The sequence below is a fragment of the Pan troglodytes genome, chromosome 13, assembly GCF_028858775.2.
Source record: "Pan troglodytes isolate AG18354 chromosome 13, NHGRI_mPanTro3-v2.0_pri, whole genome shotgun sequence".
Classification (NCBI taxonomy): Eukaryota; Metazoa; Chordata; class Mammalia; order Primates; family Hominidae; genus Pan; species Pan troglodytes.
In genome coordinates, this window is record NC_072411.2 from 62340021 (window position 1) to 62367245 (window position 27225).

General features: G+C 39.3%; 1 protein-coding gene across 18 annotated transcripts in view; it reads right to left on the reverse strand.

The window, feature by feature from the left end:
* Positions 1-27225, reverse strand: part of RBMS1 (RNA binding motif single stranded interacting protein 1) — a 218854-nt gene that overhangs the window by 14162 nt on the left and 177467 nt on the right. For 10 of the 18 annotated variants that reach the window (XM_009443570.5, XM_009443566.5, XM_009443567.5 and 7 more), the window contains exons 4-7: positions 26714-26805; positions 17012-17169; positions 14334-14413; positions 659-774 (exon numbers count right to left, since the gene is read on the reverse strand). In XM_009443570.5, the coding sequence (XP_009441845.1) occupies positions 659-774; positions 14334-14413; positions 17012-17169; positions 26714-26805 (446 nt within the window). The remainder of the gene's footprint in view (positions 1-658; positions 775-14333; positions 14414-17011; positions 17170-26713; positions 26806-27225) is intronic. The other 8 variants (XM_515853.7, XM_063791269.1, XM_054679068.1 and 5 more) reach the window with 1 other exon arrangement.

The following is a 27225-nucleotide window of genomic DNA, read 5'->3' on the forward strand; positions in this document are numbered from 1 at the left end:
TTTTTTTTATTTTGTTTTTTTTTTTGAGATGGAGTCTCGCTCTGTTGCCCAGGCTGGAGTGCAGTGGCATGATCTTGGAACACTGCAGCCTCTGCCTCCCGGGCTGCAGCGATTCTCCTGCCTCAGCCTCCCAGGTAGCTGGGATTACAGGCATGGACCACCACGCAGGGCTAATTTTTTTGTATTTTTAGTAGAGACGAGGTTTCGCCATGTTGGCCAGGCTGATCTCTAACTCCTGATCTCAGGTGATCTGCCTGCCTTGGCCTCCCAAAGTGCTAGGATTATAGGTGTGAGCCACTGCGCCTAGCCTACAGAAACCCTGTTTCTGAAAAAAACCAAAAACAAACCCAAATCACTTGTGTTTTTCTTATGGCAATTTAGAATGCTCTTTTACTTCATGTGTAGCTAGCTGGTAAACACAGCTGCTTCCACCACCTATCGGTCCATCTGGAGAATCACTCTGTTATCACCATATATAATGAAAAGAATTTTAATTTGGCATCACTTGAATTATAATGTACCAAAAGGAAGATTTAATCCTGGCACCTATTTCAGAAGTGTGCAGCCAAGTCAAGATGCCTTTTTGTGTTACTTTTCATGTGGGCATTCAAGATCACACCCCCTCCCCCACCCCGCAAAGTTTCAAGAAAGGACTTACAAGTCTCACCTCTCCTTCTCTATGCCATGGTCTTCCATTAGGGATGTATTTGTTTGGGTTCTGTCTCTTTTTCTGTCCTCCATCAGCAAACTTACACAATAAAGGTTCTGTGGGGGCTAAGTAAACAGAGAAAAATAAAATGAAACCACAATGATATGTGTATGTGGATGACAAAATGTATTACAAAAATAGGAATAGTGTTCACGCTATTAGAAAATTCATACAACACTTTAAGGCAAAAGCAGTTTACTCAGACCTTTGTAAAACTGTCCACGGTGAAAAACATAGTGCAGAAAAACATACTAGTTATTATTTCTGAACATTTAAAGAACTATTCTGAGGAAGCAAAGGAATCTTTCGATTCACTTTCACACTTAAGAGTAGACACATTTCTTTTGGTTTTGGGCCCTCTCCAATTCCACCTCTGGACCGTCACCAAAATAATCTTCAAATTCAATAGGATTGTGCCATCCTCCCCTCCCCCAACTTAAAATGGTGCCTTAGCGTCCCATTATAATTCCTAAGAGGGACCCTTCACTTCTCCCAGTAGAAAACAAGCCACCTCTACACTGCTCACACACATATTTTTATTCACAATTTGTAACAATTGGTGAGTATGTTTACTTGTTTGGTGTCTGTTTCCCCTTCTAGGCTATACGCCCCATGGGGGCAGTAACATTGTCTGTTTTGTCTATCACTGTATCCCCAGTGCCTAAGTGTCTGGACTTTGTAGTTGCTTATTACATCTTGGTTGCATCAATGAATGAATAGAAATAGGTCTCATATGTTTATTTTTGGGATACGTCAGTGAAGATGGCTGTTGTGAGAAAGCTAAAAATACTTGTCCACCCTATTTAAAGGTTTTTCTGTGCCTTTAATCATACAACTGGGCATTGCTTTACTATATATCTATATACCACTATATATAGATCTGTATATTATTACTATATTACTTATAATATATATTACTATATATCTATACATTTATATAAATTCTTCTTACAGAATCCATGAGGCCAAAACAGAAAAGCAGAAGATGTAGAGAATATTTTCAAGGATATATACTCATTAGAGTTAAAAAAAAAAAAAAGTCTACAGACAGCACAATAGGGCACCAGTAACTTTTCCTTTTCTTTGCTTTTCTGCAATGGAAATAGCAGTGTATTCCAGAAAGTTCTGCATTTTTCTGTGTTTCTAGTTAATGTAATAAAGGCAATCACACCTTCCTGTCTGGTTCCCACATTCTGTCCTTTGTCTACTGTAGAACCATGATTACTACTTTCAAGTTCTGTTTCAAAGTTAAATAACCATGAAGAGAAAAATATTACTTGTGGAAAATTTACTCCTTTCTCCTGTGCCTCTTATTATCCTAATTCATCTCTTATTTTATTTCATGATTACCCACCCACTAATGACAGGGTGGAAGCAGTAGTGTCTTTCAACACTTCTCTGCCAAAAAACAAAACAAAACAAAACAAAAAGCCCAACTGTAACTCCTTCTGGGTGAGCTGTCTGGGCTGCTGCCTGGCACTCCTTTCTTCTTTCCCTGGTGTGAACCACTCTGGAGGGATGGGTTGGAATGCCAACTCACTTCTGAATGACAACTGGACTATGGGTATGACGAGTCAGGAACAAAAATGTTAGGTGTCTGGTGAGACTATCAGCAAGCCTTGGCCCAGATCTAGAGAGGTTTATCCACTGACATTTGAGGTTGTAAGATGTTGACTCCACATAATCTCGTAGAGCAAGAGAGAAGATAATAAATTTGGTGGTGCTGGTACATAGTGGGTCTTCTCTAAAACGAGGTACTTTTATCTAGAGGGTTTATGAAAACTAGGTCCTAGACTGAAATTTAACCTTTTTTTTGTTTTTTTAAAGAAGTTACTTGGCTCAGCAAGTGATCCCAACTGGCCGTTTTTCTCCATTAGCATAATTTCTTTCAGAGACAGTAAATGATCAGGTTGGACTCATTCTAGAAGTTCAGTGCAGGCCACCTAAACAGGCAGGTGTGAATAAAAGCAGGTAAGCAGCCAGACCCTGATGCCTGCCTAAGCTCAACATGTGCTGAATGACCAAGTGTCCCCATCTGTGGATAAGGTGCTTCTAACACATTTTCCTTCATCTAGACTCCGGCCTGTCAAAGAAAAAAAAAATCTCAGGTGACAATAAAGCCTGCTAAAAATGCATAACAATGAGGTAAACATCAAGGGAGTGATGACATGTTTGCAATTAGATCATTTAAAATAAACAAATGGAAGAGGATATAGCTGAACCTTTCAAAAAATGAATTATATTTACTACATGATTCTATGCTGTCATTAAGCTATTTTTTCCACGCTAAAAGCAAAAAAGGAAGTAGTTACAACAGTTTGTATACTGGCAGGCATTTCATATCTTAGGAAAACAAGCTTTTTAAGAATTATAACCAGTAAAAATGACACATTTCTGAGATAGTTGCTGGCTGCTTGTTTCAGGGAAATGGGAGTACCCCAATATTCCATGTGAAGCAATATAAAATTCTAACAGCTTTCCTCTTTAAAATTCTCTTTGGTCTATTTAACCATCAAAATTTTAACTTAATGTCCACTATGTGCCAAGTACACAAGAGCTGGGGATACAGTGGTAGATAAAACAGGGTCCTTGCCTCCCTGGGGCTTGCAGTTTAATGGAGAAAAGAGTGTACCTAATCTCATGAAAACCCATTTAGTCATTTATGGAACAGAGCATTGTTTTTAGAGGTATTTGTTTTCAATAAAAATGCTAACCAGAAGCAAAATACTTTTGATGCAGAAACAGCTGTACTTCTTTGACAATTGCTGTTCCATTTATTTGAAGGACATTATTAGAAACAGCCTCTCCCTGTAAGTTCTTAATGTTTTATTCATTACAAAGATTGTCCATGTGCCCTAGGAAAGCAAATTACATGAAGATTTAAGAAATTTTTAGGTATTTTAGGGTGGCAAAAGGGCCTGACTTATTGTAATTGATATGTGGTCTTACCATGATGTTGAGCAAGGGTTAGATGATCTGTTAGATTTTTGGGTAGGAAAAACAAACAAAACACACTGATGTCATGACCCACTTACTTTTAAGTGTGTGTGAGCGTGTTACAAAATGAGAGATCCTCATTTGGCCAGCATCTCCTGTGGCTTCTACCAAACCAGCGGTAGTCCCTAGTTTGCCTTTTGGAGCTGAATATACAGGTTACAGGTTGAAGAATCAGGAGATCCTATGTGATAGTAGCTTGTTCTATAGAGCGTACCTTTCAGCTGAATTCCAATTCCAATTGTTTTTTACAAGGGAGAGATACCGGAAGACTGACATGCAGAAAAGGAAGTGCCATAAATACTAGTCATATGACTTTGAGTGATATGTAAGTTTGGCCAAATTAATATAAAAATTAATATGTAACTGTCAATCTTCTATATGCATGGTTATTTTTCCAGATTAGCAACTTTTTACCTTATTCTGCAAAGCAGTGATTACAAATAATTCTGACAAATGATTTGTGATTTAAGATGTATTCCTGTGTTAAAGTACTATAAAAATGATATAACCTACCCTTAAATCAACTGATTTTGCCAAATATGCAGAGCATTCTAGGTTAAATTTCCCCTTAATTAGTTGTGATCTTTTGGGTTTGTAAAGGGATTCTCATTCTCATCACCCAAAACTAAAGAGTTATTTTCCTGTTCATCAGAACCAACAGGAACATGCATCTCCAACAGCTTGACAACTGCAGTGTTACCTTGAGCATTTGTTAAAGGCCCCAGGCAACACTGCAATGCAAACACTGATCTAATATTTTCCGGCATCTCTTAAGAGCCATCTAAGGTAATCATGTCACTGGATTCTCCAGTGTGCTCTCAACAGAGCTTTGAGAGTGGGATGGTCTCTTACACAAGCTTGATTTTGTGGTACTAACAATCCTTCCTGAGACTGTGAGCTCCATGGATAAGGCTCAGGCTGACTTGCTGCCCATCTCCACCGAGTATTTTCCTTACCAATCTTCTGAAACTTAACTCTACAGTGATTTGTGCTCCAATGTCTTTCCTTGATATTCGTACTAAAAAATCACTTCTAGAATGCCTGCTCTGAGTAAGCACTGTAGCTCATGATGAGATCTGCAAGTCCTCCTCACTTATCAAACAGCTTGGAAGGACTTGGAGCTCTCTAGAGTTTGTAACAGAACTGATCTTTTCCTCAGCAGGTTCTAACGAAGGTCTTCTCCGTGCTTTTCCCTGTCAGATGCTGACAGCAGTTAACAGCTGGAGAAACTGTCACTTCCAAACTTCCATCTTTCTAGTTATGCTGTATTTTATCCTAATCAAAACACTGTAAAATGTAAACTGCCCTTGATAGAAGCTTCTCCATCCACTGTGGAAAACTAGTCCACTCAGCAACTGTAATTAGCTTTCTTTCTGATAATGTTGGCTACTTTCAACACTCCTCAACTCACAAAATGCAAGGAACTAGCTGCTGCTTTTAAAACATTTCAATAAGGATCCAATAAATATTATCTATTTTTTATGGGCACAACATCGTTTCCTGTTTTAGCCCTCTCCTTTTCTAACTGAATTCTGTTGACCTATTCAACCACTAGGAAGAGCTACAGCTTTTCTCTGTGGACGTTCTTCCTCCCGAGGCTGTTTAGGTTTCTCCTCCTCCCCTGTGCCTTAGGTAGTGTTTCTATCTCCAACCCAGTTTGAGAAGAGAGTAACATTTGTAATATCGTCATGTTACAATCATGTTACCTGATTATATATAGTCATGCTTTGCTCCTGCTGGGTTTGAGTTTTCTTCTTATTGAAATTCTCCTTCACCTCACTTCCCAACCCATCAACTAAGAGTTGTTTATCAGTAAAACAATGATTTGACAATATTAAAGTCATGTTAAATACAAAACAAAAACTCCATACCTCCCATGACTCCAACAAACATATTTTAATTTTCTATATTTACTACTTTTCTAAGTCTACGTAGAGCCATTTATTTTTCACATTTGCAATGATAGGTCCTTTTCTTCTACCATTTATGTTGTGGGTCCTTCTCTACCTTGTTTAATGGTGACATAGTATTTTATTTGTATAGTTTATTATTGTAACTAACACCACAGGAACATCTGTGTGTGGATCTTAATCTTTTTTAATTCCAGTGCCAACTGCTATAGTGGTGGGTGTACTGTATGGTGGTATTCTAACCAGTATTCTAACTGGCTCATAATTAGTCTCCAAGGGTTTAAAATTCTGCTTTTGTATTTACTAGCTAGTGACTCTGGGAAAGTTATTCAATGTCTCTGGTCTCATAATCTCTGAAATGGGGATGATAATAGTGCCTACTTCAAAAGATTGTTATAGTTAACATAATAAGTGCTTAGAACAGCTAGTGTTCTTAACTACTGTGGCAACAGGGGGAGCTCAAATTTTTGAATTACGGCTCCTCCTCTTGTTTTCAAATGAAGAAAAATTCTCAGGAGAGGGACACTTCTGGTTCAGAAGGTCTAAACACTTGGGGACTGGCCTGTTATCCATGGGATTTGAATCTGAGAGATTTAAGGAGCTGGCTAGAGTTGCTGCCTTGGCTTCTTACAGAATGAAGAAATGTTGAAGTTATAGTTAAGGATAAAGTTACTGGTCAATGTCTTTTAGAAAACTGTTACACAATAACACCTACAACTTCTACCCAAGAGCCTTGTGCTTTAATAAAATCTTACTCCACTATTTACTCCTCACTGGCAGAACCTGATCGTGAAAGGGTGTAAAATGTTGATTTGTGAGGCTGGCTGTAGGCTGGATGTGATCGATGGTGATAATTGTTGTAAGGCAGCCTCACCATAAGCCTGGTGTGGGGACTAGAACACTGGCACATCTCAGGTTGTGGGCCCCTGTCACTTTTTAAAAACAAGTCTTCTCCTCCTCAGTAGGAATGAATTTGAATTCTGGATCTGCAAGACTGCCCTTGCCCCACTGGCCACCTAGGCCTGCTCCAGCGCTTTTGCTGTCACGACAACAATTCTTCTTAAGAGTATAGCCCTTGAAAGGTACAGCTCATGATGCTGTGTGAGTTCAGATCCAGTTCTGTTGTATGTACCGGGTGAGGGAGATATGACTGCACATCCTGAAGGTACCAGGGACATTCCACATGTCTTCAAGTATTTCTTTTGTCCTAGAGCTACCAAAATTTTCTGTTTTTACAGGGTAACAATGCTTAAGAGAAATATTAAGGGAACAAAATGGGCAATAAAAACCTTTGAAAAATCTCCAGGCCTTTTACTAGATTCATAATTTTCCCTCTAAACATTATCTTTTCTGCTACCTGGCATAGGACAATGCCCTCATAATATCACTATACACACAGAGTTATGAAATGTGGGCAAGAGCGGTTTTCAAGCCCCAATGGACACATAACCAATTGGAAAAGTCAGAGTAACACAGAAAGCAGATGTAAAACAAGCTGAAGCCTTTGAAGGGAGTCTGCCAGCAGACACATATGCACTTCATTGAGGCTCCTCTGTGACAAGATGAAGCTGTGAGCGATGTGGCAGAATGATAACAGTGCAACACTGAGAATCTAACAGGCACTCCCTGCCCTTAGCACACAGGGACTTATTCACACTCCATTAATGTCATGGAGAGGTTCAGAAAGCGAGATGGGAAATCATACTGTCTCCTGCAGCACTGAACACACTGTTAGCCTTTGTCTTTGAGAGGTGGTGGTGGTGGCGAGGGGGAGAGGTGTTTGTGCAGGGAGTCAGGGCGCCAGAGCTGTTCTCAGCTCTAGGATAGTTCCAGCTCACATGCCATACGCATTAGTCTTCTCAAAGACTGTACTCTCTTCCAGGAAGGTCCTAGAAGAGCATTTTTAGACAAATCACTGAATCATGATTATGTGTTTCAGTGTTTTTGCCTGAGGCATGTCTCCTAATTTGGACACTGGTTCTAGATAACTAAAACTTCCCATCTCTGTTTCTAACATTCATTGTGTAGAAAACTGCCACCATACTATTTCTGCATAATGGAATTTTTATCAAGCAAGTATTAAGTGGTTGTGGAAAAACTCGATGGAATTCACCTAGCTGTGTCATGAAGAAGCCATGGGTTCTTTTACCCTGGTTGGGGACCTTCCATGTAAATCTGACTTAATACAAACAAGCCACCTCCAATATTTCAGGAAAAAATGCAGGACTGGGTGGGGAAAGACAGAAGGAAAGGCCACATAAGCAATTATTTTTTCCCCCAACAAACTATAATATACATTTAAAGAAACATCTGCTATAAGAAAAGATAAAGCCTCTTTTAAAATATAGTGACATCAGACACAAAAGCACAAGATTTTAAAAGAGCATTTCAGAAAGCAGACGGCACTAGAAATTGTGATGTGGTACATTAGATTTTTACAAAACTGTAACCATGTGCTTTATTATGTGCCATGCCCCAGGCCAGAGTGGAACATGGCTGGCATGAGGGACCCAGCCATGCCACTCGGGTATGGAAAGAATATGGTGGCAGGAGGGCAGGCAGTGTAGAAGTGACAGCTCATGTGCATAGCTGACTTCCTCCTGCTTAGTCATCTAGAGACTTCCTTAAGAGTGTCACAGCTAGGATGAGTTCATTGTTCAGTTTGTTCATTTTGAGAAAGTATCTTTCGGGAATTGTGTCTAACGTGGGTTTCTTTTCTGTACTTGGCTCCAATGTCATGGGCAAACTGCCAGCCATGCAAGAATCCAAGTACTCTGACAGGAATCATCCCAGAGAATTCTGCTTATGCCAGCTAAACAACTTGCATCATTAAATAAACAGTCTTCTGACTGTATTTATGAAATGTTATGTCTACCTAGCAATGAGACTACATTATGCAAACATTCAAGTGGAGGCTCATTCAACTGACCCCTGCCTGACAATATTTTTGTTTTTTATCTGGTTCTTCTGATAATAATCATATGCCCTCCACAGAGAAACTGATGCTATGGAGTAGCCATTCAGGGGATATAAGGAAAGAACAGTATCTAATACACAAACTGGTACTCAAAAGAATTCTGAAGTCACCATGTATACAAGAAAAAAAAAAAAAAAGAAAAAAGAAGTCCAGAGAAGTTGAAAACTCTTTCACATTCTTTGTGGGTTTTCAAGTCTACTAGGGACTTGTTTTGGGAAAAGCTGAATTCACTGTGCCAGTGTGCTTCCAAGTCTGGCATTATACATTTAACATTCATGCCTAAAGGCAATTTAACCTCCTGTGCAAAAAGGTGGTATCCAAAAAGGCCCTCAAATTAGCAATAATTCTTGGGAAGAGCTCTGCATGAAAAATGCTCTTAGAAACCTGTTGGTAACTTCTGGTGGTAGGGTGATGCACAAGTTCCCTGAGTCTGGCACAAAATTAAAAAGAAAACATAGCTCCTGCCCCCAAAGAACATGCAATCTAATTGTCAACCAAGACTTACACACTCAAAAGGTCATTATACATTCAAAATGGCACAAAATTAAGTGCTAATTCAGAACAAAGTGAACAGCTTGACTGAAAAACTGTACCCCTGCAGTAACGCTCTCAATGTAAAAGGAACTAATCTGTTTCTTGTGCTCCATTTGTAACTTGGCACAGCTTGGAAGAAATTACTCTTTACTAGCTGTGAAGGTGAAGAGGATCCTACGATCATTTACATGTGGTTTGGAAATCTAGGGCTTTTATTTCCCTTGAATGGATGTGACCAATAGTCTGCAAACCCCCTTCAAAGAAAACACCAATGACAAAACCACGAAGTTCTTTAGAGAAAAAAAGAGACTGTCTAACCTTGATCTGTGACACCCTGAGATCTACTTTATTCAAGGAACTGAAGAGCTTTTGTTGTTATTAATTTAGCAAACCATTCCTTCAACAGGGAAGATCTTATCTTAGACTGATACACCATCAAAACAAAAGTGTCCTAGATGTTTTTCCTTCTCAAACTTTCCTTGTTGCACACAAGAATGAGTTAAAAAAGCAAAGAGGTCACAAGTAGGTGGATGAATAGGTGGTCACAAGTAGGTGGAATAGTCCCTTCAAAGGGACTAATGTGTGGGGCCCTGCTCGTGCAAAGGCTGACACCGTAGGAGCAAGAAAACACCAGCTGGGCACAGGTGCTCAATGCCGGAGGCTGACAGGGTAGGGTTTACAGAAGACTCCCACGTACAAAATTTCTCCTTTGTCTTTACTTGGGCAGAAGTTAAAAACATTATTTTCTCTTTCCATTTTTTTCAACTCTACTGATGTTGATGGGAAAACAATACTAACTTAAAAAACAAAAAAAGGAATCTCTTCCACTAGATTGAGTTTCTTGAAATAATTACTTCCAGGTTTTATATTTTATGCTCCAAATTTGTGTATGTAAGCAGTTCAACTTCAGATACAGTCACAGATGCAGTGTGCTCTCAGGTTTTAGTATTACAAGATCAGGTGTAGCCTGTGGAACTGCACATACAAATTAGTTTCTCTATGAAATGAAAAGCAACTGAATACAGAAAATTAAAGTGAATTTCTAATGGTAATCATCAGTCATCTAGCTAAAGATAAAACAGTGGAGCTACGGCGGAATAAATACTAAACACTAGTTATACGCGCACAGCCTTGGAGAAACTGCTCTCTTCCATGACTTCTGGCTGGAATGAATCTAACTTCAAAACACCTCAATGTTTCTTGGCTGTGTCTCATGTGAAAAACTGGGATAAATATTCTATATGGCCTCTGTGCTTGCTTTCAAGATTGGGCCTGACCTGTTTTTTTATGTTATTTAATAAGGTTCAATTCACTGAATCTATTAACTTCAGTGTGTACATATTTTTGCATAGAAAAAGTGGCAAAAATCTGTGTTTTGGCAAATGGGGCACTCTGTTCTAATTCTTGTGGATTCTGTGGCAGTTGCTCACTTTAGAGACTCCTCCCCCATTCAGAGATGAGCACCAGTGTCTGCTCTCCCAGCCTGAGTATTTGGGATAAATCTTGATATGGCGAACCCACTTGACACTCCAACAAACAGGTGGCCAGGGTAGCAGTTAAAGGCTCCCTCTCCAGACCTGTACCCAACACTAAGTGAAACCTCAACTTTAACCCTTGGGCATGCTTGGGCAGAAGCTGGAAAGTAGGACTTTTAGCTGACACGGACCTAAGGCTCAAAGAAGACTTGCTGACCTGGGATACAGATTGGGAAGTAGAATTACAGATGTATTATGCCAGCTAAGCATAAGATGACTAAAATTACAGGGGAGAAAGATGGAGGAGGGTGTATGTGGCTTTTTTTCTTTTTCCCCATTTTAACAATTTCATTACCTCCCCCTCAAAGCAAGGTGATGTGGTTTCTAAATTTTGAAACTTTCTCCTTTCTGGCAGGTGGCATGCTAGTGGCTGGCTGCAAATCAGATCAGAAGACATTTCAATTTCGCCCCACATGGTAGCTTGTTAAGAACATGGTATTGGCCTGGTGTTACAGTGTAGTAAAATTTATTCAAAACCACCAAATATTTGTTGTTGCATAGTATGGCTCAAAAGTTGTGGTGGGCATGAAAATAAAGAGCTGAAGATACAGTTTCTACTTTCAAGGAGCTTCTAGTTTAGTGGGACTGACACATGTAAACATGTTAAGTGCCACAGCACACACGGAGGTGTCCTCAAGGTGATGATCTGCAGACACAGCATAACCCAACTGGGTCAGAGGAGGTCCTTGCAGGGAGCAGGCAAGCCCTGAACACAGTCTTGAAAGCTGAGGAAGAGACAGCCAGGCTAAAGGGAACCCAAGGGATCCGGGTCATTGGAAACCATGAGAGAAAGCCAAGAAAAATGATGCAGCACGCTGTGTTGGGAATACCATTTGTAGTTCAATGTTGGAGGAGGATAAGCAGGAAGGCAGAGGATGGAGGGAGACAGGACTGCAGAAGTAGGCAAGGGCTCCTGTCACCTTTGGCTTTCCATGCCATTCCAGGAATCCTCAATCTTTCCTTCTAACTGAGAGGGGGTGGATTTTTAACAATAAAGTGATACATAGGTATATATTTTATCTAAGTCTCTCTGGCTACAGTCATGGAGAATACCTTAGAGAGGTAAGAAGAAATAGGGCTGATGCAATGGTGCAGATGAGAGATGATCAGAAATTAAACTAGGCAGTGGCAGGAGAAAGGGAGGGAGAAGGTAGATTCTAGAAATAATCAGGAAGAAAAATTTGGGGACTTGAATGATTATTTGTATGTGAGATACAAAGCACAGGGGAGGTAGGGGAGTCCAGTCCTGGGTTTCTAGCTTGGGAGTCTGGGTAGATACTGGTTCCACTAACTGAGAGTAGGAAAACAGGAGGAAGAGCAGAATTAGATGGGAAATGAGGTAAGGGGGACTAGTGTAGTTCTGGAGAGGATGAATATAAGGTAACTGAGGTCAGGCAGTCTGAAGCTCTGGGGAACAGCCAGGATGAGAGATGAATGAGAGTCAATGACTATGAATATAAGTAGTAGTTAAAACCTTGAGAGTAGATGAAATTATCAGAATCCTGAGCCAAAAATGGAATTCAAGGCAACACTAACAATTAAAAGCAGATAGAAGAAATAAGTTTACAAAAGAGAAAGGATTAACACAAGATGGGAAGAAAACGGAGACAGGTGCAAAAGTAGTCAAGGGAGGACGCACTTCATGGATGAGTGAGGGGCCAGCAGTCCCAAATACATACAGCAGACAGACACAGGATAAAAAGAGGGGAAATTCTCCAGATGGGGTAATCAGGAATTAAGAGTTACAGGTTGAACCGTGTGGGGTCCTAACACCCAGCCCTCAGAATGTGATCTTACTTAGAGACAAGGTCATCAAAGTTAAAGTAAGATCATGGCGAGGGGGTAGGCCTTCATCCAATATGGCTGCGGTCTTCCTAAGAAAGGGAAATCTGGGCACAGAGACAGATACACAAAGAGGGAAGGTGCTGTGAGGAGATTCGGGGAGAAGACAGCCATCTACAAGCCAAGGAGAGAAGCCTGAAACAGATCCCTCATAGCCTGGCTTGGGTGTCTGGGTAGAAGGAACCAACCCTGCTGACATCTTGATCTTGGACTTCCGGCCTCCAGAACCCTGAGACACTAAATTTCTATTGTTTAAGCCACTCAGCTTGTGGTACTTTGTTATGGCTGTCTAGCTAACTAATATTGCACATTTACCAAGAGGAATTTCAACCACACACCAGGGAATGTCAGATTGGAGAGAGTGATGCATAAATGGGAAGTAAGGAAGTGAAGACTACACTTTTAAATGTTGACATGAGAAGGTGCTGTAAGGAACCAGAGTGCTTAGTTTAGTTTCTAGATTGCAAAGACTTAAATGATTTCAAACACAAATGGCTATCTTCTTGAATATTTTTGGCATGAAGTAATTCATAGTTTTTGTTCACTGAATCCTGTGATTTTAAAAATGTCTATTGTAGTTATGTTCACAAGTTTTGTTCCTAGTGTTACTTGTTTGCACGTTTCCCCCCATTTCGTCACCAATTAGTCTTGCTAGATATCTATTTTAGTAACTGAAAATCAAATTTCTTGGCTTTGCTGAAAAAAAAAAATGAACAAAAGCAAAAGACAGAGACTGAAATTATAGGAGAGCAAGGCAATGACTGGCAGAGCAATGTCTCAATGAGACAGGACCTCAAGGACAGCTTCGAAACCCTTGTACACGAGACTTTAAGAAAGGGGACTGGTAAGACTGGATGTGGGTGTAGGTCCCCTTGCTGGGAGAGAGCAGGAAGCTGACGGAGCTTCTAGCTGGTGATTTCAATTTTATTCATCAAGTAGGAAGTGAAGTCATCCACTTGAGATTAGGGAGGGGGTTAGGTAGGGGACTGAGCAGGCTGGGGAAATTGAGAACTGCTGCTAGGGAAGGGTAAGGAAGCTGAGTGAGGACTGGTGGTGCTGAGCAATTGATTAAGCTGAAGACATTTAATTTGTGGTAGTGCCAATCTTTGGCTGCATGGATATAACAGGAGTGGTGTGCGTGAATTACAGCAGGATTAATTCAGGTTCAGCATTCTGTCATGACAGTGTGAACAAGGGATGGGGTGCAAGAAAAAGGAGAATGCCACTTAAGAAATGATTTTAACACTCAAAAATGGAGACCAGACTTAGTAGGAAAGAGAAACAGGTAAAGGAGGATGAATAAACAGTGAAAAGAGAAGGATCCCTTTGTATTTCAGATCAGGGTTTGTGGGAGTTAGAGTAAGTGTGACATTGGAATGAAAAACCCATGAAGTGTGGTGTTCTTGGTAATGACAACACAATGTAAAACCATGGGAGAAAGTGGCTAAAGTGGAGTGGACATAAAGGCCATAGGAACTGAGGTCTAGGCACTGAAAGGTACCACAGTGCTCAATGGATATGATCAAACGAAGGGAGGTTCACTGAGGATGGTGATAAGGTGGTTCAGAAGCTGGCTGCTGCATCAAAAGAGGAGTGAATTGCACAATGCTTTACAAGTCAGCTCCTTACCACTGCTTCCATTAACATTTAAACATCCAATGCCTATGCCTAGGGAGAGGTGAATTTTTAAGTCTTATTTGTAAATCCAACAAAATGCATCTTAAAGAGTGAAATGAGGGGTTTTTGTTCTATTGAAGAGTCATCATGTGCTAAAGTTAAACATACATCATATAGAAGACTACTGATAAAGTTTCAGACAAACAACATACCAGAAACTCCTGGTGGTGTCTTAATAAATTTTCCATTAAAATGACCAATAACAGCTTCACATTTTTCTGTTGATTCCATCCTATTTATAATAAAAATAGAATACATAAATATTTAAAGGTTTCTTAACTTTCATCTTGTTCGGTGCATGCATAAACATTCTTAAAGGTTTTTTGGATATAAATGAAACCTAGTAAAAATGTGAATATGATAAAGGGTCTATTCTACCTTTTATCTAACTGCTGCTTTTGTACTTCTATAGTAAAATGACAACTGATAACAATAGAGTATATTCTGAAGCAAAGCAAGAATCTACTGAGTGTTTAAGATGAAGTATATCAAATGGATAATTTTATTGTAATTGTTGTAAAATTGAAAAATCAATACACAATAGCTTTGTTAGCCATAATAGTGAATTGCAGATACAACAGTTTAAAATACTAGGGTATTTTCTACTTGCTAAAATACTAGTCATTTTAAAATTGTCTTTGCTTTCACAAATTCACAAAATGACAGACTAAAAAGTCATGATAACAGCCAGTATCAGTGAGAGGGTGCGCCTTATATGCTTCTTACATTTGCTTCAGGTTTAAAATTAAATTAGTGAAGTCAACTATATACCTTGTCACCTTGGCTTTGGAGGAGTAAAGGCTGGAGGCTAACTTTACAACTTAGTCAATTCCTATAGGTGGCTGAAAGTATCTGAGAAACATTGCTGGGAACTTAAATTACTTCAAATCATTTTTCTTTAATGGATGCAACACTGAATAATCTACTAAAAACACTCTATACTCCTGGACTACTCAGAGAGTTACACCTTAGTTTTAACAAACAGTGATAGTTTCAAAAAACAATGTAATTTAATTGAATTCTCTCTTTGGATACAGAAATGATACGACTTGATCTGTTTTCAGAACACCCACAGAGGTGACAAAATGATGCTGAGCTATTCAGTGACTCACTTGCGTCATTTTAACAAGTGGAGCACATGCTGGAGATGCTGGCCTTGGTGACTTACTACTCATAGGATGTTTTAGTTTTATGATAAAACTAACTGGCCTGACAGAAACAGCAATGAACTAAAATCCAGATGAACCAAGTACTAGCCCCTGCTTCATTATTTGGCAGTTAGGTAACAATGGAAAAGTTCCCTTTTTTGTCTCAATTTTCTTCTATATAAAACCACATAATAATAATGCTTTGTTGATATATAACAGGTCTGAGGTAAGATGTGATTGTCATTTGTGTATAAAAGCAAACCCTCAGAAATTCTTCCTACAAAATCAAAGTCATTACTTTAAAATATATACACATTATTTGTTATTGCAGAGTATTAATAAGTTTCTAATTAATGCATCATATAAAAATCAGCTTTTATACATGGGCTTTTAGATTAGAATTCTGATCAAAATCAAAGAGCTTTCTATTTAGTATTTTTCCATCAGAAACCAAAATAACCACTACTCTGAAGTGTTTATTTTCTGGGGAGAAAAAGATAAAAAATTAGATGGAAGGAGTGAGGGCACTTTAGTTATAACTAGACTTTCAGACTTTTTTTTTTTTTTTTTAAAGACAGGTCTGTCACCCAGGCTGGAGTGCACTGGCATGATCAAGGCTCACTGTATCCTCCAATTCCTGGGCTCAAGCAATCCTTCTGACTCAGCTTCCCCTGCAGCTGGGACTATAGGCATGTGCCACCATGCCTGGCTAATTTTTAAACTTTTTGTAGAGAAAGGGTCTCGCTATGTTGCCCAGGCTGGTCTCAAACTCTTGGGCTCAAGCAATCCTTCCGCCTTGGCCTCCCCAAATGCTGGGATTATAGGTGTGAACCACTGCATGCGGCCCCTAGAAGATTTTATTTATTTATTTATTTATTTTAAGACAGTCTCGCTCTGTTGCCCAGGCTGGAGTGCAGTGGCGTGATCTCGGCTCACCGCAACCTCCATCCCCCAGGTTCAAGTGATTTTCATGTCTCAGCCTCCCAAGCAGCTGGGATTACAGGTACCTGCCACCAGGCCCAGTTAATTTTTGTATTTTTAGTAGAGACAGGGTTTCGCCACGCTGGCCAGGTAGGTTTCGAACTCTGCCCGCCTGGCCTCCCAAAATGCTGGGATTACAGGCATGAGCCACCATGCCTGGCCTAGGTTTTATTTCTTACAAAAAAAAAAAAAAAATCTGAAATAGAAATTATAAAATGTTAGTATTTGTCATATCTGTGTGGTGGTTACACAGTTATCATGTCCTTGTCTTACTTTTCTGAATGTTTTACATATTTCATTTTAAAACCTAACTCATTTACTTTATTGATGAATCAAATTTCCATCGAATAAGAAAAAACATACTGATTTATATATTGAATTTAGGAGACTGACTGTTATTTTTAAAAAGTTAGAAGCATCCTGATGATCTAAGGACACACACACGTTCAGAACTTTTGCTCATGTGATAGTTCCTTTCCATAAGGACCCAAATATTTAGTGTGCTCAGCTTCATGAATTCTAATGAACTTGCAAAAGATCTGGAAAAATGCAGTCTGGTATTTACACATAATTTAAGTTCACGGTGCAACTGCTCCCATAACCCTAGCTGAAACTCTCTCTTCTTAGTCATTTTTAATTTTCCAAGATAACTTGGCAAAGCTATTGTTGTTGACATAATAAAGACTGGGCAGAAGGCTTACCTAGCAAAGCCAACACCACGACTTGTACCACTGGAATCACGTAGTATCCTTGTAGAAATAACTTGTCCAAATGGTTTGAGCATATTTTCTAGTTCTTGCTCATCCATGGAGAGTGGCAAATTAGAAATGTAGAGGTTGGTAGGATCTTGTTCCTGTTGCTAAAACAGAAGAGAGTGTTGTCCATTAATTTCCAACAGAAGGTGAGATATTTATGTTAACACACCTATTTTTATTAGCTACTTTCTTTGCTCAAGTCCTTTTAAAGTACTCAGAACCTCAGAACACCAAAGTCACCTTGGACTCTTGAAAATAGTGTCTGAAGCTTGGACAATCTGTGCAGGCCAGACACGATCCCACCAAGCCCTTCTTAGCAGATCTGGAAATGGCACTACTGAGTTGGAGAGGATGCCCTCATGGAATCACAACTCTCAGTTGTTTGCGGTGTTTCTAAAAATAACCGACCTCTCCTCCACTGTTATTTTTAGGAGTCCATTTCAGGCACACTATTGCGCAGGAAGCTATTATTTCAATTTAATTATTGCTAATAATTCAACTTAGAGATACATGAAGGATTCTGGACCAAGTCATCTAGCGTCCAATAGGGATCTGCCTAAATTTCCGTCCTCTGCTCTATGGCAAAGTTCACACTACTTTTGAGTCATGATCACCAACAGTAAAAACAGGTAATTTAACGAAAACAAGAAATAACAAAGCCATATAAAATAGTCAATTCTGGGTAGGGAAAATTTTAGACTCTTGGAAAAGCTGAACTCAAGAGTAGATGGGGAAGGAAATACTTTGTTCAGAGGACATGGCATTGACTTGGGACCCAAAGATCAAGCAGAAGTCAAGAGGCTTGCAAAAGGCTATCTAAGGAGTTTGATTTTACTTTGTCAGTCACTACTGCTTCAGCTTTCCTACTTAAGCAGTGCTAAAAGCAAGGAGAATAATTATGTGACTGTAGGCAAAAGGCAAGGTAGTCTTGCCAGAGCTGCAAAATGTTCTTGAAGTCTTGTGTTTTATCTTTAAAAAAAAGTCATGTAAATTTTGCAATCTACTTCCTATCTAAGTTAATTTTAATAGAGAAACAATGTTTTTGACCTAATACCAGTAAGTAACACCGACACTCCAGGAAGATAAGCCATGCTTATCTTGTGATATTACGCACATGAGCTGCATAATGACATTTCAGTTAATGGCGGATGGCATATACGATGGTGGTCCTGTAATAGAGATGAAAACTTCCTATCACCTGGTAATGTCTTGATGATCCTGACACTGTGTAGCCCTGGCTAATGTGTGTGTTAGTGTCTTAGTTTTTTATAAAAAAGTTTAGAAAATAATAAATAATAAATTTTAAAATAGAACAATGCTTATAGAATAAATGTATAAAGAAAATACTTTTGTACAGCTGCACAATGTATGTGTTTTAAACTAAAACACACATACTTGACAAAAGTCAAAAACTTAAATTTAAAGGTTTATAAAGTAAAAAAGTTACAATAAGCTGATTCATTAATGAAGAACAAAAATTTTTCTTTTTTTGAGATGGAGTCTTGCTCTGTGCCAGGATGGAGTGCAGTGGCGCGATCTCAGCTCACTGCAACCTTTGCCTCCCGGGTTCAAGCGATTCTCCTGCCTCAGCCTCCCGAGTAGCTGGGACTACAGGCATGTACTACCACGCCCAGCTAATTTTTGTATTTTTAGTAGAGATGGAGTTTCACCATGTTGACCAGGATGGTCTCGATCTCTTGACCTTGTGATCCACCCACCTTGGCCTCCCAAAGTGCTGGGATTAAAGGTGTAGGCCACTGTGCCTGGCCAGAAAGAAATTTTTTAAAATAAATTTAATGTAGTCTAAGTATACAGTGTTTATAAAGTCTACAGCAGTGTAATGTCTTAGGCCTTCCCATTCACTCACCACTCACTCACTGACTCACCCAGAGCAACTTCCAGTCCTCTAAGCTCCAGTCATGGTAAGTGCCCTATAAGGGTGCACCATTTTTATCTTTTATACCATATTTTTACTGTACCTTTTCTATATTTAGATACACAAATACTTATCATTGTATTATAACTGCTAACAGTATTCAGTACAGTAAGATGTTGTACAGGTTAGTAGCCTAAGGAGCAAGAGGCTATACCACATAGCCTAGGTGTACAGCAGGCTACACCATCTGGGTTTGTGTAAGTACACTCTATGATGTGCACATGATGACAAAATCACCTAACAATGCATTCACCAGAATATATCCCCGTCATTAAGCAACACATGATTGCACACTGGTAGGTGACGGGGAAACAGGAGGAAGAAGAAACTGCAGTTTGAAAGCTACATCTTGAAAAATAGGGCGGTTTTGGAGGCATGGAAGCAGGGGAATGATATGATCAAACCCATCTTAGTTTTGATTTTAGGTTCTATCTTTTAATAAAGATGGGGACCCCTTAATTAAAGGGCACTAAAACACTCTTTGGACAGAGATATGGTATAAAAAATGTTACAGAAGAAACACATATCAAAATATTGTGAGGCCAGGCACAGTGGCTCACACTTGCAATCCCAGTATAGGCCAAGGTGGGAGGATCATTTGGGACCAAGAGTTTGAGACCAGCCTAGACAACACAGTGAGACCTCATCTCTTAAAAAAAAATCAGCGAGATGTAGTGGTGCCCATCTGTAGTCCCAGCTATTTGGGAGGCTGAGGCAGGAGGACTGCTTAAGCCCAGGAGTTCAAGGTTGTAATGAGTTGTGATCATGCTACTGCATTCCAGCCTGGGCAAAAGAGCAAGATTGTTTCTCTCGTGTGTGTGTGTGCGTGTGTGTGTATATATATATACACATATATATGGAGTATATATGGAGTGGACTTTCTTTTTAAGAATGTTCATAGAATTTGCTATGTATGAAGAATTTTTAGAAGGGGATCGACAATGTAGGCACTAAATCTGTGTTTTAGTTGCTTCTGTTATTAAAATATTATTAAAAATATTACACATGCTTTAAAGTCTTGATTCAACTTGAAAGTTTACCGATGAGGAAATAATATTAAAAAATGCTATAAATCAGAATCCCAGAAAGAACTGGGCTCTTAACCCACTCTTTGATATAGTGAAATAGAGTAGAGTAACGCAGGTAAATATTTCCTATGATGTGAATGCATTTGTTTTCAATAGCAACGACCCTGTCGGTTAAAAACCTAATTTCATTTGGGATGACCTTTAGCGCTAATGTTATTTATGTTTCTTTTCAAACGGTCAACATATCTCACAAACATTGTCCACAAAGTTGCAGTAATTAAAAAAAAAAAAAAGAATGGTCCAAGCTGGCAGCACATGCCACAAAATAACAAAGTGTCCATGAATTCTTTTTTTTCTAATCCCTTCTTTTCATGGGTGTTTTTTTTTTCTTTTTAAATTTTACTTTCTTTTTAGTTGTTGTCTATGCATTCTTATAACCACACATTCACTGTGAACAAGACATATAATACATGTGATAACTGGTGGTGGTTCTTGAAATGAGGATAGTTTAGTATCTTTAAAATCAGTGACAACCATAACTGGTTTATTATTTACAATGCTATGTGTGAAAAAAACACTTATTCTTTCAATTATAGGTGACCAAACATAAAAATAGGGTCAATAGGCCTCCTTTGTCCCTAGGCATGGAAGGGTTCAAGGGCTTCCATAACAAGTAGAAAACTAGATCTCACATTGGCCGTCAGAGTGATAAACAGCTACTAACGTTCACGTGAGTAGAAAAGCCAGGCTCGGAAGTCCTGCACAGCGTAAAGCACTCAGTCATCATCCGAAAGAAATTAACAAAAACCTCCCCATGCGTGTGGAATGGTTCCTAAAATGCAAGAACGGGGACTTGGCAGTAAGAGCAGACATCTGTTTTCTCTTGTACAGAATAGGTTCAACAACCAGCAGATAGCCAGTCACTGGCATGTGACTGCAAACTGCTCAGAGCATGGTGAAGCTCTGGATGGAGAGGGGGGATTATATTCCTGCTCGTGTGACTGCCTATTTATTGGAAAAAAAAAAAAAAGTGTAAACTTCCCAACAGCCAAAAAACATATGAGGATTTGCTGACCCCCATCAGGCCATAGGAGGAAATGAAAGGCCTACAGAAGCCACTTTGCTAATAGATATAAACAATGTCCATTAGCGTTTTCTGTCTTTGTAGCTCGTTATCTGCGTTTCTTTTCCTTTTATAGAATGTGAGTCTTTTATTTGAAAGATGTACACATTTGTAACATCTGCCTAGTTTAACATAAACAGGTTTTCCAAAAGGCCCAAGGCCATTAGGTTAAGTTTCATCAGTGTACTTGATGGATATAATTTTAAACTGTCCCTTTCTTAATTCTCAATATCTGCCCAAGCTTGGAAAAAAGTTATTTTCTCAATTATTTTATTTGATCATCAACAAAACAAACACTTAAAACCTGCCACATGGCAGGTACCAGACAAAGCGCTGAAAATTACAACAAGAATAAAAACCAACCACTGGTCTCTAATGCTCTCATTTTGCAGTTTTGCAATTTAGTTTTGAATATTTGTGGGGTTCTTTTTCAACTTAGGTACCCAGTATGTCAAACAATATTATATTTCTGTCCCATCCTCTAAGTGATTGCCCTTAATTTTTTTCTGATTATATAAAGATGAAAGACTTTAATATATGGCAATATGAATTTTCAACACATTATAGTATCCTGATTAGTTCATTAGAGGAGAGTGGAAAGTGACGGGTACCCTCCCTATCACCCAAGCACAGGGGCTGTACTTAAACTCCTTTTAAAAATCATTTCCCCACTGGGTGTGGTGGCTCATGCTTACAATCCTAGGCAGGTGGATTGCTTGAGCTCACGAGTGCGAGACCAGCCTGGGCAACATGGCGAAACCTGGTCTCTGCAAAAAAATACAAAAATTAGCCAGGTGTGGTAGTGCGTGCCTGTAGTCCCAGCTACTCAGGAAGCTGAGGGTGGAAGGATCGCTTGAACCCGGGAGGCGGAGGTTGCAGTGAGCCGATATCACCCCACTGCACTCCAGCCTGGGTGACAGAGCCAGATCTGGTCTCAAAAAACAAAACAAAACAAAACAAAACAAAAATCATCTCCCTGAAAGATGTGTTTCAGGTGCTCCTTTATCCAGACAGCATAAAGGGGCTAAGTCAAGTCTAAATACTCAAACTCATGGTTCTATGGTATAGAACAATAAACCCACTGACATTTAAAATACCTCTTGTAACTATAATGATATCATAAAAAAGAAATCAGGTCTAGGAATCTCAAGTCATTCTACAGGGACCTAAAGAAATTCACAATATGCAGAATGTTGGCAGCTGGCCAGCACCTCTGAACCTGAGTACTGGTCCTCGCCACAGATGATGGAGGAAGGGGTCCTTTTCCTTAGCCAATGTATAGTATCAAGCTTTCTAAAGAGGTCTTTGAACAGTGCTCATTTTCAACCCGGGGGAAAGCTAGTATTTGAAGAGCGCTGTAGACACGACATATAGTGCCAATATATACCCAGTCCAGTGTTGAATAAATGCATTGTAAAGCCTTCTTCAAAACAGTGTATAGTTAATATTCTATGCTGCTTAATATTACAGGCATTGAAAATGGTGCCTAGGTAAGTGTTCAGGGGCCACTCTAACTGAAGCCTCTACATTCTTAACAGATTGCTAAAATAGAACTCTTTCTAATTCTGTTTAAGGGGAGACCACAAAACAATGGGTGTCAGGCACTCCCACATTCCAGAGTGAGAAATCAGACCACCTAAAGACCGCCTGAAAGGCGCTGGCTGAGAACTGGTTTGGGACACTTAACTGACTGCTCACCTCCTATGTCTAAGAGACTGGAGAGACTGAGAGTGAGCATTTACGGGGAGAGAAATGCTGAAGCGTTCCAAGTCTCACCATGTGAATTGCTTTCCTCTCACCATCAGTCAAGCAAGAGGGGGCGACCACTTAGGGAGCTTGATCTGTGTCTCAGGAACCTGAATGGATACAATAGATAGATGTCTAACTTAAAATCTAAGGGAATCTTCAAGGAGAAAGGCTGAAAGGCTGACAAGTATGGCTGGGAAGTAACTCTCTCCTAAGGATGACTGGCAAAGGTAGATCAGATGTGGGCCACACAGGTAGAGTTGGCCCAGCGTTGTGTTAGATCCTCCCAAGAAGGCTGCTTCGAGGGGAAGAAATTCCAGCAGAAAGGGGCTGAAGATAGACCATTAGATTATCAGGAGCTGACCATGTCAACCTGAGGACATGTATTCTTTCACTTCAAGGAGCTATAGGAGAGAAAGATCAATTTAGGGAGGTGGGGATGGAGTTGGTTAAAGACCTCAGAAAACCAAAGCATTCCATGAGAGAAAACATCAGCATGCTGCCTGGCTAGAGAAATCAACATCAGATGACCTCACTGTCAGGTCATCCTTTTCCAGCACACCATCCCTGGAGGGGTTAAATGAAGCCATGGCTAGTGAGCTGAAGGAAGAGTGAGAAAAACACAAGCTTTGGAAATAGGAAAGAAATGAATCATTTGCTCATCTCACTATAAGCTTGCTACTTGGAGCAGACCTAATCCAGGGAAGGGAGAAGCTTCAGCTGAAGATTCACTACATGATACTCAAAATTTTTGTCAAATAAACAGTACTGGAGTATTAAATTACAGGCATCACACACACTTAACATCATAATCTGTTCCTGAAAATCAGAAATTCAGCATCAAAATGTTAACCGAGAGCCTATTTCACATTATGTTAAACAGGAAAAAATTATAATGTATTACACATCAGTCAAAATCCTCAACCAAATTTTCTAAAATGTAACTATTTTATTTTCCTATTTTTCTATAATTCCCTAAAATGTAACTAAATACACTCATCATTACATCTGTCTCTGTATGTGTGTGCACACATATAACAAATGGTTCTGTTGGAATGGAAACACTGCTTCCTGATCACCAAATAATACGGTTGTCAGCCAACAATTGCTTTTTAGGCTGTGATGTCTCTCGGCATCAGCAATATCCAAGACACACATCCCTTATGTTGACTCTCAGCAGTTTTAAAAACATCTACATATGAGTCTGACATTCTATAAACTGTATTTGCTATGTAACTTGAGACTCTGACTGAAAATGTATTGAAACATATGTACGCTTCATGGAGTTTGGCTATGAAAAATTGAGGCATTCTACCAAACACATATCAACCAGAAACACCTGAAACGAAAGAAGCTTGGGGAACTTCTTGAAAGAACGACAGTGGCTGCAGAAGTCGTGAGACTTGCCCTGGATTTTATCCAAAAGCAAGGAGCTTCAGTGAGTGCATTATTAATAGAACGGACAGTGGGGGAAAGAAGTAAGTTGTTTTCCGAGTGTGCCCTAAAAGTCCTGCTTATACAATGCCGGGTTACCCATTGTTTACAGAACCAGATTAAACATTCTGCAAATCATTATGCAACATAGGTATCACATAGTCATAATAAACATATTTAAAACCTCAAAATCACCGTCTTTCAATAATGTCACAGAGAATCTCTATGCGATGGACAAATAATCTGAAAATCATGGTGCTCACATGAGGCCAGGTGTGGTGGTTCATGCCTGTAATCCCAGCACTTTTGAGAGGCTGAGGTGGGCAGATCACTTGAGATCAGGAGTTCAAGACCAGCCTGGCCAACACGGCAAAACCCTGTCTCTACTAAAAATACAAAAATTATCCGGGTGTGGTGGCATGTGCCTGTAATCCCAGCTACTCAGGAGGCTGAGGCAGGAGAATCACTTGAACCTGGAGGGGCAGAGGTTGCAGTAAGCCAAGATTGTGCCACTGCACTCCAGCTTGGGTGACAGAGTGAGACCCTGTCTCCAAAAAAAAATCTATATATATATATAGTCTCTGTTTATTTTAACTTCTTACTCTGGAGTTTAAGAAAATCTAAAGTAAGTCCAACTCAATGCAAAGTTTTAAAAATATTAAATGGCAACGGCTACTTAGAAAGGTGATTCCTCTTACTAATTACTGAAATCTTTATGTTGATTCTTTCATTCAAAGTACATCTCTACCCTATAGCTTCACACTGGTTTTTCAACATCCTTAAGGTCCTGGGAGGTAACTTATCCGCTTACCAGAGTCCTTTAACTTCTATGAACCTTCTTATGTGTATGTAAATGCTTCTCAGGGAACAATTACGTGCTACAATTCAAAAGTAGCAGAAGACAGTATGAAATTACTTTCCTCTTTACTTGAAGAAGCCAGATAATATAAAAGTATTGCTCTTTTAAAAAGAATACTCAAAAGATCAAACTGCTGAGTTTCGGGCTTGAAAATATTTTCTGTAGCAACTGAAGAACTCAGGTTTTAAAAAATTTAATTAATTACACAGATGTCTTAATAACTGCACTGTAGTCAGTAGGTATTATGATGTAATGCAAACTTATATTTGGGTAATAAAGACTGGGACATAAATATCAGTTTATTCAACAGAGACTCCTAAATGTGTTTGGTGCATAATGGAATGTGTATTATAGAATGTAAGCACTTAAGAGATGCATGTCATTCCAAGTGTGACTCTCCTTGTTGAGCCTTAGCTCTTTTAATAAAAAGGCCATGCCCATTTGAAAGTGGGGTTGGGGGGAGATGCACAAGACAATCTAAGGTCCCTCCAGCTTTAGAATTATGACTGCACCTGAACTAGGGATTTAGATCATGTAAGGCCAACTTTTTCAAGGCCATCAAGTCTATCTAAGGCATCATTACTTTTGGAAGAGGGTCTGAGCATCTTAAACTAACTTTCAGGATGAACCTAATGCAAAGAGAAAGACACAATGACTGGCTGATCAACTCCATTTACATCCAGAAACTGTGATATTCTAAGTCAAAACCGTAGAGGGCAACTACCATAATATGAAAGTTTTCAAGAAAAAAAAATGTACCTTATCATAATTAACATCCATGTGTACTGTGCTAAAATATATATTAAGCATGAAACATGGTCTCCCATTTTATAATCCCCTAACATTCAAGCAAGTTACTCACTTGAAGAAATTTTCAACAATATTGCTCATCTAAAATATGCTAAAAGTTCATCAGAAATAAGTTTTGAATAAAGTCATTATAGAACTACTAAAAAGTAGATTTATATACCATTAATAATCAATACCTAAAAATGTCTCACTATTGCACAGTAAAAATAGCATCTGTAGCCCACATGTGCATTAAAACTACTTGTTTTATTATTTGTATAATGTATGTGCCAGTTATATATATTTTTGAAATAGAATATGCTATATGCTATACACAATTATCTTTTGAAACATGTCTAGAAGTGTATTCATTCCTTGGGCATTGACATTTAAATTAAAAAAAAAAAACAAAACAGTACAGATCTTAAAGACTCACAAATACCTGATTACCTGAGAAAATATGCTGCTATTTCTCAATTTACTTATGGGGTTACATAATTTACTATGTAAATTTTATATATTTATAAATCCTCCTTCATAGATTAAGTTACAAGGAACAGTCCTTTGCACAATAGTGACTGTGGAGGCTGCGGAGGCACAGGACAAGTGTCCAGAAGGCGCTGTGCTGAGTGGGATGAAGGGGAGATTACAGATGCAGATAGAAAAAGCAGACCTGTCGGGCTTCACAACCAAAGCTGTGGAACAGAGAAGCAATTGCTGGCTCTCAACTCACCTTTGCCATTTGAGCTTGAACCCCACTGGCCTTCAGGGCAGACACAGCTTTTTGAGCTGCTGCAGGGCTGTCAAAGTCGACAAAACCATAACCTGAAATGCAAAAACACACTTAGTATTTAAGCCATTATTCTGTGGTTAGGTAAAAGGGTAAAAGAACAGCTCTACTTTGTTTCTGGTGCGGGCAAGAGACATGAAAATGTCCTGAGGGAGCTCAGGCGTTAACAGCTGCAGGCCAGTGGCCTCCTGGGCCCTTCTTCCCTGTCGTCTATCACCCGTCTATCACCAGACAGACAAGCCTCCCTTCAGAGGGAGTTGGGGGAGTAAAGAACCAGCGTTTCCCTATTCAAGATCTTACGTGTCTTGTATTTACTGGGGGGGGGCGGGGGGGCGGGGCGGGGAAGACATCTAAGTTGCCAACCAAGTTTAAAAAAAAGAAATTTAAAAAAAAAGGAAGAAAAAAAATCAACTTCAGGGAAATAGCATTTTAATGATTCGGTAAGAAAGATGGAG